We start from the raw sequence: 14164 nt of genomic DNA on the forward strand, positions 1-14164 counted from the left end.
GGAGGTCACTGAGGTGGAGGGATTTGTCTCCCGGTGGATGGAGATCCTGCTCCCCGACATCCCAGTGGCTGAGCTCCTGATGGACCGCTGCCACTGCGCGCTCAGGAGCAGACCCATGGCAAATGAACAGCCTAGAGACGTCATCGCCAGATTGCACTACTTTCGCACCAGAGAGGCAATCTTTCACAAAACAAGAAGTGAGGGTTCATGCAAATTTGAAGAGGCCACCCTCCAGCTATTCCAGGAACTCTCTCCCCTAACACAGGCCAGAAGGAGGAAGCTGCAGCCAGTCACCAAAATCCTAAGGGACAGGGCCATACGCTACAGATGGACCTTCCCGTTCGGCCTGCTGGTCATCAGGAACGGGAGGGCCATATCCATGAAGGAGCCTGAGGAAGGAGATGACTTCCTTCATAAACTCGGAGTGAAGGAGGGCCAGGCCAAGAAGCCTCAAGAGGAACCTGCGCCAGAAACAGAATGGCAGAGGGCTGGCACCTCAAACAGAGGCCGCGACAAGTCGCTGACGGAGAAAGAATGAACTGCATAAGGGCTATGACCCAAATTGTTTCTCTTTGTTAAGTTGCCGCAGTTGTGGAAAAAGTTACAGTTAAAATGGCGCTGTCTCCCTGATCACACAGCCTGAACAGCACTGGGCCGCCCCCACTTGCACCGAAAATAAAGTCCCCCAGCGGATCCTGAGAGGCCCTATAAAGACACCCGAGATTGAAGGATAGGCGACGAACCAAAAAAAAGCAGCTGTCCAACACACTTACCTGATCGGGCGGGCTCGAGGTGGGCAGCTAAGGAGGCAAGATGGCCGTGGAACGCAGGAGAGCCCAGATGGAGGTGCGTCTGGCCAAGAAAAAACGTGAGTGCAGCAGCGGAAGAAGAAGCACCTGTGGCGGGAAAACAGCGCGGGAAGACATCCACCCCCGTTGACGTCCGGTGCGAAAATGCCTGAAACCGGAAGGACATAACCGGATATGGCCAGGCAGCCATCTTGGTTGAGGCACATAGAGATCCGCACCGGAAAGAGACAGCGGCAGCAAGGTCCGCGTCACGGAGGCGCGACCCAGACGCTGACAGCAAGGGGGAGCCGCGACATGCTCAAGCTAGGCCACGGGCCCAGGGGCTCATTAGCGTTAGCATTACTTTGTGGGGAACCCTGATTTCGCTCCGGGCCTGTCGGACAAGAACCTAGCAATATGGAAACGGAAGGGCCTCATGAGGGTCTTACATTTGGAGGGTAGAAGCTCTATAAAAACGTTTGAACAAATTAAATCAGAAAGTGAGTTGCCAAACTCCGAATTTTTTAGATACCTCCAAAAACGAGCATTTTACACTAAAACCGCAAAACGCCCCGGCGCACAAATTTTGAGCAGCTGTGTTCGAGAGGTACGGACACCACGGGACTTACTTCTAGGATTTACAGGGAGGTGGTCTGTCCTGGAACAACAGATTACTTTAAACTTAGCTATAGAACTAAATGGGAGCTTGACTTAGGGGAGACGCTAGAAGACGCAGACTGGGACACCTTTGTACGGGCAGCGGCAAAAAGTTCTATATGCACAACCTTAAAGGAGAATGCATATAAAGTCCTGATGAGGTGGTATCTCACCCCAATGTGATTGGCTAAGTTTGTGAAGGATTACCCTCCATTGTGCCCGAAACAATGTGGGGAACAAGCAGACTTGCTACACAAGCTGTGGAACTGCACCAAGGTGGCCCCGATATGGGAGGAAATTAGAAATTGGCTGCAGAGAATTCTCGGCATCGCGGTCCCCTTGGACCCCTGGTTGTTCTTGCTAGGCAGACGCACCCAGGGGCTAAGCAGACCAGCGCATAAATTGGTTGCACATTTTGCAACAGCCCTGCGGTGTGAAATCGCAGCATTGTGGAAGCAACCAGATTTACCCACAATCACGAAAATTAAGAATAGAATGTGGTACGTTTGCCAGATAGAGCAATTGACGAGTCTGGTAAATGACACCGGCACAAAATTTCTAAAAGTCTGGGCTCCGTGGCTGGCCCAATCTGATATCCCGGGGGTAGATGCCGCCACCATACTGCAATGATAGTCTGAGATGCATTCTCCTTTGAAGTGCCAGTACAGACAGTAATGGGGAAGAGGACAGGTAGGGCTGACAAGAATTCACACTACACTACTCATGGGCCTGGAACCCGATGAGAATGCCTTATTTGCCACGAAGCGAAGATCAAAAAGGATAACGAGTCCTGTGCTCTGCGTGCGGATCCCCCCTCCCTTCCCCCCCTCCAGGTGTTGTTGTTGTATGTCATGTGAGTCAGTCTGTCACCCTTGTGAGTCACGTTGGTTCACACGCAAAAATAAGGGAAAGTGTGGGCAGAAATATAATAAAAAATATAAAAAAATTATTGTTGAAAAAAAAAAAAAAAAAGATCTTACCCTCCTTTCGTCAGGCAAAGAAAGAGGCAGCACTCACTTCCAAGATATAAAAAGTGTATTAAGGCATGTGAAGACAGACAACCAATCCCGACGTTTCGGCTCCGGAAAGGAACCTTTCTCAAGGGGGTTGCAACATACAAATAACAGACAGGACATATATATACAAAAACCAAACATAAAATCACCTGTGCAAAGTTTCCTAATCGTGGTTTGCCCGCGAAAATCAAGATTGCCTGATGTGAATGCGGATCCGCCATCTTGGAAGAGGCGGCGCACTGCACGTGTACAAGAGCGATGGCCGATGGAGGGCGCCATCTTGGATGTGGCACATCCATTGCGCATGCGCAATACAAATATGTGACGTCAAACTTACCCACGATATAGGAGGAGTTGGTAGGGAATGCGAAACACCCCCAATAACTATAATAGTCACCTGGCACATGCGTAGACCCTCTAATCTCTCCGTGACAGCCGCAAAACTGAATATAGAAATGCGGATTCGCCATCTTGGAGGAGGAGGCGCACTTCGCATGTGCACAACAGTGATAGCCGATCAAAGACGCCATCTTGGATGTGGCACATCTACTGCACATGCGCAATTCGAATATGCGACATCCACCTTGCCTACCACATAGGAGGAGTTAGAAGGCAATGAGAAACACCCCCCAGTATCTCTAATAATCACTAAGCACATGCGCAGAACCTCTAAACTCTCCATGACGGCCGCAAAACCAAATATAAATGTAACACCAGGGAGGAAAGAAAAGCGCGTTATAAGCGGATTCGCGTTATATAGGGGCGCGCTATAACGGGGTTCAGCTGTATGTATATATATATATACAGTGTTGGACAAATACGTATAACCGCACGCCCGTTGCGAATGGATTTAGGCCGCTGGCGAGCCGTGCTGCGGCTCTATGAATTCCCCTGCTCGCGCCAATTTTTTTTTTAATAAATAAATAATCCCCCTCCCTGATTGGGCTGACGTGGGGAAGAGGGCCGGCTGGCAGCTCTGGGTTAGCCCCTTCCCCCGATCTCCTCACCCCCCTGCCCCTGATCTCCTCCCCCTCTGCCCTGGCGTCCACTTCGGGGGGGGGGAGGGGGTGCTGCGGTGGTGTCCGATTAAGCTTCGGGTGGGGGGGGAGGGGTGCTGCGGTGGCGTCCGCTTAAGCTTCGGTGGGGGGGGGGGAGGTGCTGCGGCGGCGTCCGCCTCTGGGGCGGAGGGTGGTGCTTCGGCGGTGTCCGCCTCTGGAGGGGGGGCGGCGTCCGCTGGAGGAGGGGCTGCGGCGTCCGCTGGAGGAGGGGCTGCGGCGTCCGCCTCGCGTCACACTGGCAGGTGGAAGTGCTACCGAGGAGGACAAGTGGAGAGAGGAGAGCCCCGGGCAGGTAATTACAGCGGAGACACCGGGGAGATCAAAACCTCAGTACCTGACACGTGTGCAACATCCCGTGTGTGTGTCTGTGGGTGAGTGAGTGTGTCTGTGAGTGAGTGTGTCTGTGTGTTTGTGTGTGTGAGTGTGTGTCTGAGAGTGTCTGTGTCTGAGAGTGTCAGTGTCTGAGTGTCTGTGTGTGTGAGTGTGTCTGTGAGTGAGTGTGACTCCCTGTGTCAACCTCACCCTCTACCTGTGTTACCCTCTCCCTGTCGCCCTCACCCTCTCCCTGTCGCCCTGTGTCACCCTCTCCCTGTGTCAACCTCACCCTCTGTCTCCCTGTCGCCCTCACCCTCTCCCTGTCGCCCTCACCCATTCCCTGTCGCCCTCACCCATTCCCTGTCGCCCTCACCCTTCCCTGTCGCCCTCACCCTTCCCTGTCGCCCTCACCCTTCCCTGTCGCCCTCACCCTTTCCCTGTGTCACCCTCTCCCTGTCGCCCTCTCCCTGTCGCCCCCTCACCCTCTCCCTGTCGCCCACTCACCCTCTCCGTCGCCCTCTCCCTGTGTCTCCCTCTCCCTGTCGCCCTCACCTTCTCCCTGTCGCCCTCACCCTTTCCCTGTCGCCCTCACCCATTCCCTGTCTCCCTGTATCACCCTCTCCCTGTCGCCCCCTCACCCTCTCTCTGTCACCCTCGCCCTCTCCGTGTCTCCCTCTCCTTGTCGCCCTCACCTTCTCCCTGTCGCCCTCACCCTTTCCCTGTCGCCCTCACCCTTTCCCTGTCGCCCTCACCCTTTCCCTATCGCCCTCACCCTTCCCTGTCGCCTTCACCCTTCCCTGTCGCCTTCACCCTTCCCTGTCGCCCTCACCCTTCCCTGTCGCCCTCACCCTTCCCTGTCGCCCTCGCCCTTCCCTGTCGCCCTCGCCCTTCCCTGTCGCCCTTCCCTGTCGCCCTCGCCCTTCCCTGTCGCCCTTGCCCTTCCCTGTCGCCCTTCCCTGTCGCCGTCGCCCTTTCCTGTAGCCGTCGCACTCTCTCTCTCTCTGTCGCACTCTCTCTCTCTCTGTCGCACTCTCTCTCTCTCTGTCGCACTCTCTCTCTCTGTCGCACTCTCTCTCTCTCTGTCGCACACTCTCTCTCTCTGTCGCACTCGCTCTCTCTCTGTCGCACTCGCTCTCTCTCTCTGTCGCACTCGCTCTCTCTCGCACTCTCTCTCTCTCTCTCTGTCGCACTCTCTCTCTCTGTCGCACTCGCTCTCTCTCTCTGTCGCACTTGCTCTCTCTCTCTGTCGCACTCGCTCTCTCTCTCTGTCGCACTCGCTCTCTCTCTCTCTCTCTGTCGCACTCGCTCTCTCTCTCTCTCTCTCTATCGCACTCGCTCTCTCTCTCTCTGTCGCACTCGCTCTCTCTCTCTGTCGCACTCGCTCTCTCTCTCTCTCTGTCGCACTCGCTCTCTCTTTCTCTGTCGCACTCGCTCTCTCTCTCTGTCGCACTCGCTCTCTCTCTCTGTCGCACTCGCTCTCTCTCTCTGTCGCACTCGCTCTCTCTCTCTGTCGCACTCGCTCTCTCTCTCTGTCGCGCTCGCTCTCTCTCTCTCTGTCGCACTCGCTCTCTCTCTCTGTCGCACTCGCTCTCTCTCTGTCGCACTCGCTCTGTCTCTGTCGCACTCTCTCTCTCCTCTCTGTCGCACTCTCTCTCTCCTCTCTGTCGCACTCTCTCTCTCCTCTCTGTCGCACTCTCTCTCTCCTCTCTGTCGCACTCTCTCTCTCCTCTCTGTCGCACTCTCTCTCTCCTCTCTGTCGCACTCTCTCTCTCCTCACTGTCGCACTCTCTCCTCTGTCGCACTCTCTCTCTCCTCTCTGTCGCACTCTCTCTCTCCTCTCTGTCGCACTCTCTCTCTCCTCACTGTCGCACTCTCTCTCCTCTCTGTCGCACTCTCTCTCCTCTCTGTCGCACTCTCTCTCCTCTCTGTCGCACTCTCTCTCCTCTCTGTCGCACTCTCTCTCCTCTCTGTCGCACTCTCTCTCCTCTCTGTCGCACTCTCTCTCCTCTCTGTCGCTCTCTCTGTCTCTCTCATTCTCTCTCTGTGTGTGTTCTCTCTCTCTTTCTCTGTGTGTCTCTCTTTCTCTGTGTGTCTCTCTTTCTCTGTGTGTCTCTCTTTCTCTGTGTGTGTCTCTGTGTGTGTGTGTGTGTGTGTGTCTCTCTGTGTACTGTATGTGTGTGTCTCTGTGTGTGTGTGTGTGTGTCTCTGTGTGTGTGTGTGTGTGTGTCTCTGTGTGTGTGTGTGTCTGTGTGTGTGTCTGTGTGTGTGTGTGTGTGTGTGTGTGTGTGTGTGTGTGTCTGTGTGTGTCTGTGTGTGTGTGTCTGTGTGTGTGTGTCTCTCTGTGTGCGTGTGTCTCTGTGTGTGCGTCTCTCTCCGTCTCTGCGTCTCACTCCGTCTCTGCGTCTCACTCCGTCTCTGCGTCTCACTCCGTCTCTGCGTCTCACTCCGTCTCTGCGTCTCACTCCGTCTCTGCGTCTCACTCCGTCTCTGCGTCTCACTCCGTCTCTGCGTCTCACTCCGTCTCACTCCGTCTCTGCGTCTCACTCCGTCTCTGCGTCTCACTCCATCTCTGCGTCTCACTCCGTCTCTGCGTCTCACTCCGTCTCTGCGTCTCACTCCGTCTCTGCGTCTCACTCCGTCTCTGCGTCTCACTCCGTCTCTGCGTCTCACTCCGTCTCTGCGTCTCACTCCGTCTCTGCGTCTCACTCCGTCTCTGCGTCTCACTCCGTCTCTGCGTCTCTCTCCGTCTCTGCGTTTTCTCTCCGTCTTTGCTTCTCTCTCCTTCTCTGCGTCTCTCTCTGTCTCTGCGTCTCTCTCTGTGTGTGTGTATCTGTCTCTCTCTCTCACCCACACTCTCTCTGTCTGTGTCTCACCCACACTCACTCTCTCTCACACTCTGGATCTCTTATTTACCCTATATATCTTAACTGCCCTATACCTACACCGAAATAACCTATACTGCTATCTTCCAGATCTAACTCTCGAGCTTCACACGAAAAACATCGGAATCCCCCTTAACCCAGAAGACAGGTAAGGAACACCTCCCCTCCAATGTATAACACTGCGGGAATGAGGTACACTACCGACACACTTTATCACACTGCGGCCAGATCCGCAAGCCGGGAGATTTCCCGGCTTGCTAGTGGCAGCCCCTCGGTGTGCCGCGCGTCACCGATGCGCGGTCACGTGTCATCGGGTGCCTGCGCCCCCTGCACGCGCGTCCAGGGCTCCCCGAGGGAGCCCTGGTGTCCCGCGATGTGGGGGACGGCGGCAGGGGGTTCCGGGGGACCCGGCGGACCCGGCAGCGGGAGGGGGAGCCCCCCGATCGGAGGGCACTCTTCCGCTGCTTCGGCGCGCGCCCGGCACCCTCCGGCGCGCGCCAGGTTACTGCTGCGGCCGAGAACGGGCAAATGCTCGAATAAACTCGGCCGCAGCAGTACCTGGACATTGAGTTACTGCGGATCAGGTAAGATTCCAGGCGGGATTGCTGCTTTAGATATTGTGAAGCGGGGGCGTCCAGGCACTAGTTATGGGGTTCAGGAAACTAGTCATTCACATCTGGCTTTTTTTTCTAAATCCGACATTTACACACACACACGTAACAAGGACTAATTGTAGTATAATGTAATACAATAAATAAACTAATGTCAAAAACGGATATTGTTCTTACTAGGAATTGATTCATTTATTTTTTTTAAAAAGCTGGGCGGGACTAGAGGCGGTGAGTAGATTTTTTGTTTGGCGAGTAGATTTTTGGGTGATTTGTCGACCACTATCTATAGATAGATAGATAGATAGATATATATATATATATATATATCTATATATATATATATATATATATATATCTATATATATCTATATATAAATATATATATATATATATATATATATATATATATATATATATATATATATATATATATATAGATAGTATGATTTTAAGCTACAGTAAATTCCCAATTTTTTTACAGAATAATTGCAGGAGATGAAAAGTAATGTAGACCTGCTTCATAGCTCTGAATCAGGCTATGAAAACACGTGCACTAGGAGATTCAAATAAAATAATTTTATAGATTATGTGAAGGGGTAATGTCACAATCTGGATTTTTAGAAATAATTTAATTAAGTGAACAAATACATGGCAAAAAAACAGCAAACTGCTTTCACTTAGAAGGCTTAGTTATTGCAAATCCTGTAAAATGGTCAATTGAAAGTGGATCACAGAGCACATTGCAGCTGATGAATATATATGTTCTACCCTTTAAAATGTATAATCCATTTCATATGATTAAATGTCTTAGATATTTGTTCTATATCAATTTTTCATATACAAACACATTATGCATCTGAAGCATAGATGCATACACATAGTTACTGTGGTTCATGATAAACAGATTTACTTACTTTATATGTGAAAGCCTTCCAAGGTAAATGTGCCACAGATTTCATCTGCAAGCAACATCAAAAAATGTTTAAGAATTTAAACATTTAGACATATAACATTATTCATGGCGAATTAAAAAAAAAAAAAAAGAAACACCAAAAAACAAAACAATGTAGAACATATTACCTTGTAATTTACAAACAGCTGGGGTAGCATGAAGAAGAACCCAAAAGCATAAACCCCTGTATAAAGAAATACATTAGTTACCACTAATTTACAAGGCCTTTAAATCATATTTACTCTTTATATTTTTTAGGTTACTATTAAAAATTGTGATCTCTATAAAGCAGGAATTTAATACTGCATATATTGTTCGACCATCAACAATGCTTATTCATAGTATAAATCCTCAAAACTGTATAACTTCAGGCAAACGTTTGTGTATATAATAAAAAGTTATATACAGCTCAACCCCCTTATAACGCTGTGTTTGGGGTCCAAAGAATCACATCGCGCTATAAGCGGATGGCATTAGAAATAATGTACAATTGTATGCATTGTACAATAAAGTATTTAACATACAGTACCAAAAATCGTGTTGTAAAGTATTCATAAATACAAAAATTGGGAGCCACGCTTGCATCGCGTTATAAGCGGATTTGTGTTGTAACGGATCGCGTTATAACGGGGTTGAGCTGTATCTATATACACAGACACAGGAGAGACACAAGTCTGGGTGCTGGAATACTATGCATCCTTATAAACACAAATGCCTATAATTCTTTATTGATGCACATGTATAAACTATTACAAAGAAAATTTCAATTGTAATCCTGGTTGTGTTAACTAAATAAATCACAAGAATCATATGGAAACATTGAAATTAGCCCTGCTTGTACTGTACAAGAAAAAAATAAATTTCAACAGAGATTAAAATGCATGCAATAGGAAGACATCAATACATACCATTGACAAAGCTGTTGATTAGCCAAGAATACCAGCTGTAATGAACAAGAGGCAGTTTCAATGCTCAATTTGTCATGAAGAAACAAACGTTCTACTTTGATAAACAGGGTTCCAAAGTAAATATATTTGGGATCTTGTCTGTCACCCTTTTTTAGCCTCCCTTCCTTTCAGCCTCTCCGGTTGTTAATCGGAAAAAAGTCTCAACGCTGCCAATATCATGGCCCCACCCACATCAGAGGGAACATACCTTAAATCATGACTGCACCCAGCTCTCAGGGAAACACATCCAATGTTTCCCCATCCGACCCTTTGCAGTTAGAGTGGGGAACACTGCTGTAACTTTTAACCTTTCCACTGCCATGGTAGTTTCCACATGCAATGTCAAAAGACTTTCACAAATTTGCAATAAAAATTTAACTTATGTGATGTTAACTAGAAACCCATACACATTTTTGTTTCGGAACATGTTAGTTTATATTTTATGTAATAACACCAAATAAAAGTTTGTCATTTGTCTAAATTTAGAAAATTTAACATCGGATAAAATTTACTATGTAAACTGTCCCTTTCTATGACATAGAAATAAATGTTTTTAATGTTTCCATGACAGTTCACCTCCAGCAGTGTTTTAAAATTACAAATATGGGGATACTCTTAAATGAGAGACGGCACACAACCAACACCAATCAACGGTACACCATATTTGTTGGATTAAAATATGTTTGTTCAAATAGAATGTAAAAGTATATGCAACATGTGTTTAAGGCAGTGGTGCTCAAACTGGGGGGCGCGGGCGGTTACATAGGCCCCGCGCACTTCCTCACGGCATTTAAATTAATTGCTGGGGGAGGCGTGAGGCCTCTGTAACTCCCTTATCTGCTCTCTGCGGGTCCTCGGCGACACATCGCCATGACAACACGCGCCAAATGACCCGGCGGGGTCACGTGACGTCACATGACCCACAACGTAATTTAACGCCAAGTCATTGGGAGAGGGGGGGGGCGCAAACGCTGCGGCTCCCGGGCAGGGTGGCACAGCTCAAGAAGTTTGCGCACCTCTGGTTTAAGGAGTTGTTGTATAACAAGATTTTTTACCTATACAATTATGAAGATACCCTTGATTGCTGGGGACTTTATCTTCAATCAATGGTAGTCATTTGTGCAGGAATACAATTGTGTCTGTGAGCCGTTCTCACTGTGACTCATACATATATATGATGGCTTAGAAATATCCTGTTGAGCCAGTTCAGTCGGTTAAGGAGGAATTGTTCAGTTCAGTCTCAACTGTTGGTCAACCGATTCTTGGTCATCAAGGATTCAATATATAAAGTCTTTTGACAGAAAACTTTGACTTGATCAATTAAAATCTAAGTACATTATAAATCATTTAGATCCTCAAATCACTATCTGGAGCTAATAGTAAAGGTCTAAAAATGATTACTTCATTTGGTACCCCAAAATGTATTACTAAATATAACCCATCAGCAGACAAAGTGTCTAAAAGCCTTAAACATTGGAGTGCCCTTCGCTGTGATCTACATTTGGCTAGAAAGCTGCCCATTAGAGTCCCAGTAGTTTTTTAAAAAGCTACCAACATTAAAAATTTAATAGCACGGAGTAAACTTAAAGATCTAAAAGAACCTATTACTTCATCATCCCCTTCTAACTTTGGTAACTTACATGCAAGAGAAATCGGTGTATTATATGTCATCAAATTAATGTAGGGTGCAATTTTATCTCTCACTCCAAAGGCATCAGTTATGTGGTTAAAGAACAACACCATGAGTGTTTGACTACATATTAGTTTTGTATGGAGTCCTAAAATATACCGGGTACCCGGGCAAAATGCCTGGTACCAGGCCGGGTAGCATACATATCTGCAGCTGACGGCGGAGGGTGAGGAAGACCACTGCAGAGGGTGAGGACCGCGGCGACATTGTAGGATTAGCGGCAGAAATCCTGGTTGCGGTGGCAGCCGAAGACGTCCTTGTTGAACCAGTGGGAGCAGCGGAACACAGCACAGCTGATGCCGGTGGGTGCCGAGGTACCATGTGACCAGAGCAGGAGCATTCCTACTGGACAGCCAGCTCCTCCCCGACTGTCCAATAGGAACGCTCCTGCTCTGGTCACAGGCCACCAGGATGTCTGTCACTGCTCCCATGATGTTGCGCGGTCCTCCTCACCCTCAGCAGCGGTCTACCTCACCCTCCTCTGTCGGCTGCAGTTAAGTCTTCACGTCTTCATCTGCTCTGAAATTACCCGGTGCCGGTTCCAGCCCCCTGGTCCCCTGCTGCCGCAAGTAATGTCCGGGTAGCTGAAAAAGCGCTGTGTAAGCCAGGTACCGTGTAATTTCCGGGTACCAGGTACAACACTACTACATATGTTGTATATATGTTATCTTGTCCTTGTGGGATACAATACATTGGGAGCAGAGGCGGATTTACAATTTTGCCGCCCTTAGGCCAACACATTTTTGCCGCCCATACATTTTTCATCTCGCCCTCTCGACAATACACATAATACCTCCCTCTCGTCAATACACATAATACTGCCTCTCGTCAACACACAACACCCCCCTCTCCCAACACACAAAATTAACACATGGCATCCCACCCCCTGCAGCACCCCAACCCCCTTTAAAACATACACACACAACATACCCACCCCTTGCAACACCCCCCTCAGCAACACACACACAACATGCCTCCCCTGCAATACACACAACATGGAACCCCTCCTGCCACACACACACACACAACATGGCAACACCTTGCAACACACACACTGTACCCACCCCTTCAACACACACGGCAACCCCGCTGCAACACACACACACACAAACATGCCACACACCCCTGCAAAATGCACACAAAATGGCTCCCCCCACCTGCAACACAGACGCAACATGACACCACCCCTTGCAACACATATACACACAAGGCACCCCCCCCTGCAACACACACACAACATGGCACCCCCCCTGTAACACACACACAAACATGGCACACCCCCTGCAACACACACACACACCCCGTCCAACACACACATGCCCAGTCCCCTACAACATACACATACATACATGGCACCCCTTCCCCGGCAACACAGAGACAAACATAACACCTCCACCTGTAACACATGCACTCATCATGGCACCACTTCCTGCAACACACATACATACACACAATTGAACCCTCCCATGCAACACACACGACGCACCCCCTTTCAGCACACTCAAATGTCCCCCGACCCACCCCAAAACGGGATCTCACAGTTCCCTCCCCCCCGCCACAAAACAGGAGGTTACACTGCTGCTATTGTTGGGTCCATCGAGGCAGCAAATAGAGGTCCCAATGCACCCGGATTAAGAGGTAGTCACACAGACACCACCTTCCTCACTCACCTTAGTGGATGCCTTCACTATCTCTGCTCCCTGCCGCCCCCTCCTCACATTGGCAACTGCACAGTGAGCTCAGGGAGAAGTGAAACATTGTTCCTGCGTTTTGCAGTTGCTTGTACTAGGCCCCACCCATTCAGACATCACCCCCAATCCAGGTTCGGGGGTGGTGGCGAGCTGGAGGACTGTGACATTAGGAAGATGCAGGGAAAATCTGCCGGCCCCCAAATTCTGCCGCTTTAGGCCTAAAGGGCCTAATGACAAACCTGACACTGATTGGGAGAACAATACATCATCTCAAGGTTAGATTCTTGGAGTACAGGAGGAATGTTATTAGAGGTCTCCTTACACATGGGTCTTGAACATATACCCTCCTTCATATTGGGTGGGGTGACATAGGTTCAAGACCATTTGCAAAAGAGAATCCTATTGGATCTATATATTAAGCACTCTTGACCCTGCTACTGTAGTTTCAATGAATGTATTGACACCAGCACATTAGAGTAGTTCACTGTTATCCTTTTTTCTTGTTTGCTATCTGCTATTGGCATTTTAGAATATCTCCATACCACCTATTATCTGGCTAGGTATCCCTCCCCGCTCTGGTGGTATTGTCCCTATCATCTTTGATGTTTTAATCTTTTATGAGGTTAAGAAAAAGAAAGGCAGAATAGGCGCACTAAGTAGCTATTTAGTTTATTAAAACCCTAGGGTATAACATATATTGTTAAAAACAGTTGTAGGCAATACCATAAATGACTAACATAATAAAGTGAAACTGAAATATAATACAATAACTAAACTCACAATTGCCTTTAGTACATACTGTAAAGAAGGAAGCTGGAGAGCTCCGGGGGTCAGCTAAATGCAGCGATATACACGGGTCTGGACCCAATCTACTCACTTGCGCTGCGTGAAAACCCTCACTCTCACAGATGCCAACTTTGAATTCTGAAGATCCACGGAGCAGCCTCACGTTACCTCTACGTGTTTCGCGTACACATGGTGCTTCGTCGAAAGCCTTTGTAAAATCGTTAAAAGCCTTTGCAAAATCTAAGTAGACCACTTCAACTGCATTACCCTGGTCTAAATTCTTACTTACAGTACTTACTCAAAGAAACTAATAAGGTTAGTTTGGCATGACCTATCCTTCAAAACCAAATATTTTGTTTTCCATTACGGAATATTATCCCGTACTAAATCTTCAAGTAGCTGCCCCACTATTGATATCAAGCTCACAGGTCTTTAGTTCCCCAGTTGTGATCTAGCTCCTTTTATGTAGGCACCACACCTGTTTTACGCCAATCTTGTGGTACTGAGTCCTTGAATATTAAATGTAATGGTTTGGCTATTACTGACCTTAACTCCTTAAGAACTCCATCTGCATACCATCCGGGCCAGTTGTCTAATTTATTTTAATTTTATCAAGCCACCTATGAACTTCTTCCTTAGTTAACCAATTGTTCGTTAATATAGAGTTTGTGGCTTCTTCCTGTGGGACTACTATTTCAATTGGTTTTCCTTGGTAAATACAGAGGCTTTTTCCTTATCCCTAATAATTTGCCTGCCCATCTCACACTGAAA

The 14164-nt window shown here is 48.4% G+C and overlaps 1 protein-coding gene across 3 annotated transcripts in view; it reads right to left on the minus strand.

The window, feature by feature from the left end:
- The window catches only part of CLPTM1L (CLPTM1 like), a 383886-nt gene that overhangs the window by 13571 nt on the left and 356151 nt on the right, over positions 1-14164 (minus strand). For all 3 annotated transcript variants that reach the window (XM_075586346.1, XM_075586345.1, XM_075586348.1), the window contains 3 exons: positions 9188-9222; positions 8408-8463; positions 8242-8286 (listed from right to left, as the gene is read on the minus strand). In XM_075586346.1, coding sequence (XP_075442461.1) covers positions 8242-8286; positions 8408-8463; positions 9188-9222 — 136 coding nt within the window. The remainder of the gene's footprint in view (positions 1-8241; positions 8287-8407; positions 8464-9187; positions 9223-14164) is intronic.

Source organism: Ascaphus truei, chromosome 2 (assembly GCF_040206685.1).
Source record: "Ascaphus truei isolate aAscTru1 chromosome 2, aAscTru1.hap1, whole genome shotgun sequence".
Classification (NCBI taxonomy): domain Eukaryota; kingdom Metazoa; phylum Chordata; class Amphibia; order Anura; family Ascaphidae; genus Ascaphus; species Ascaphus truei.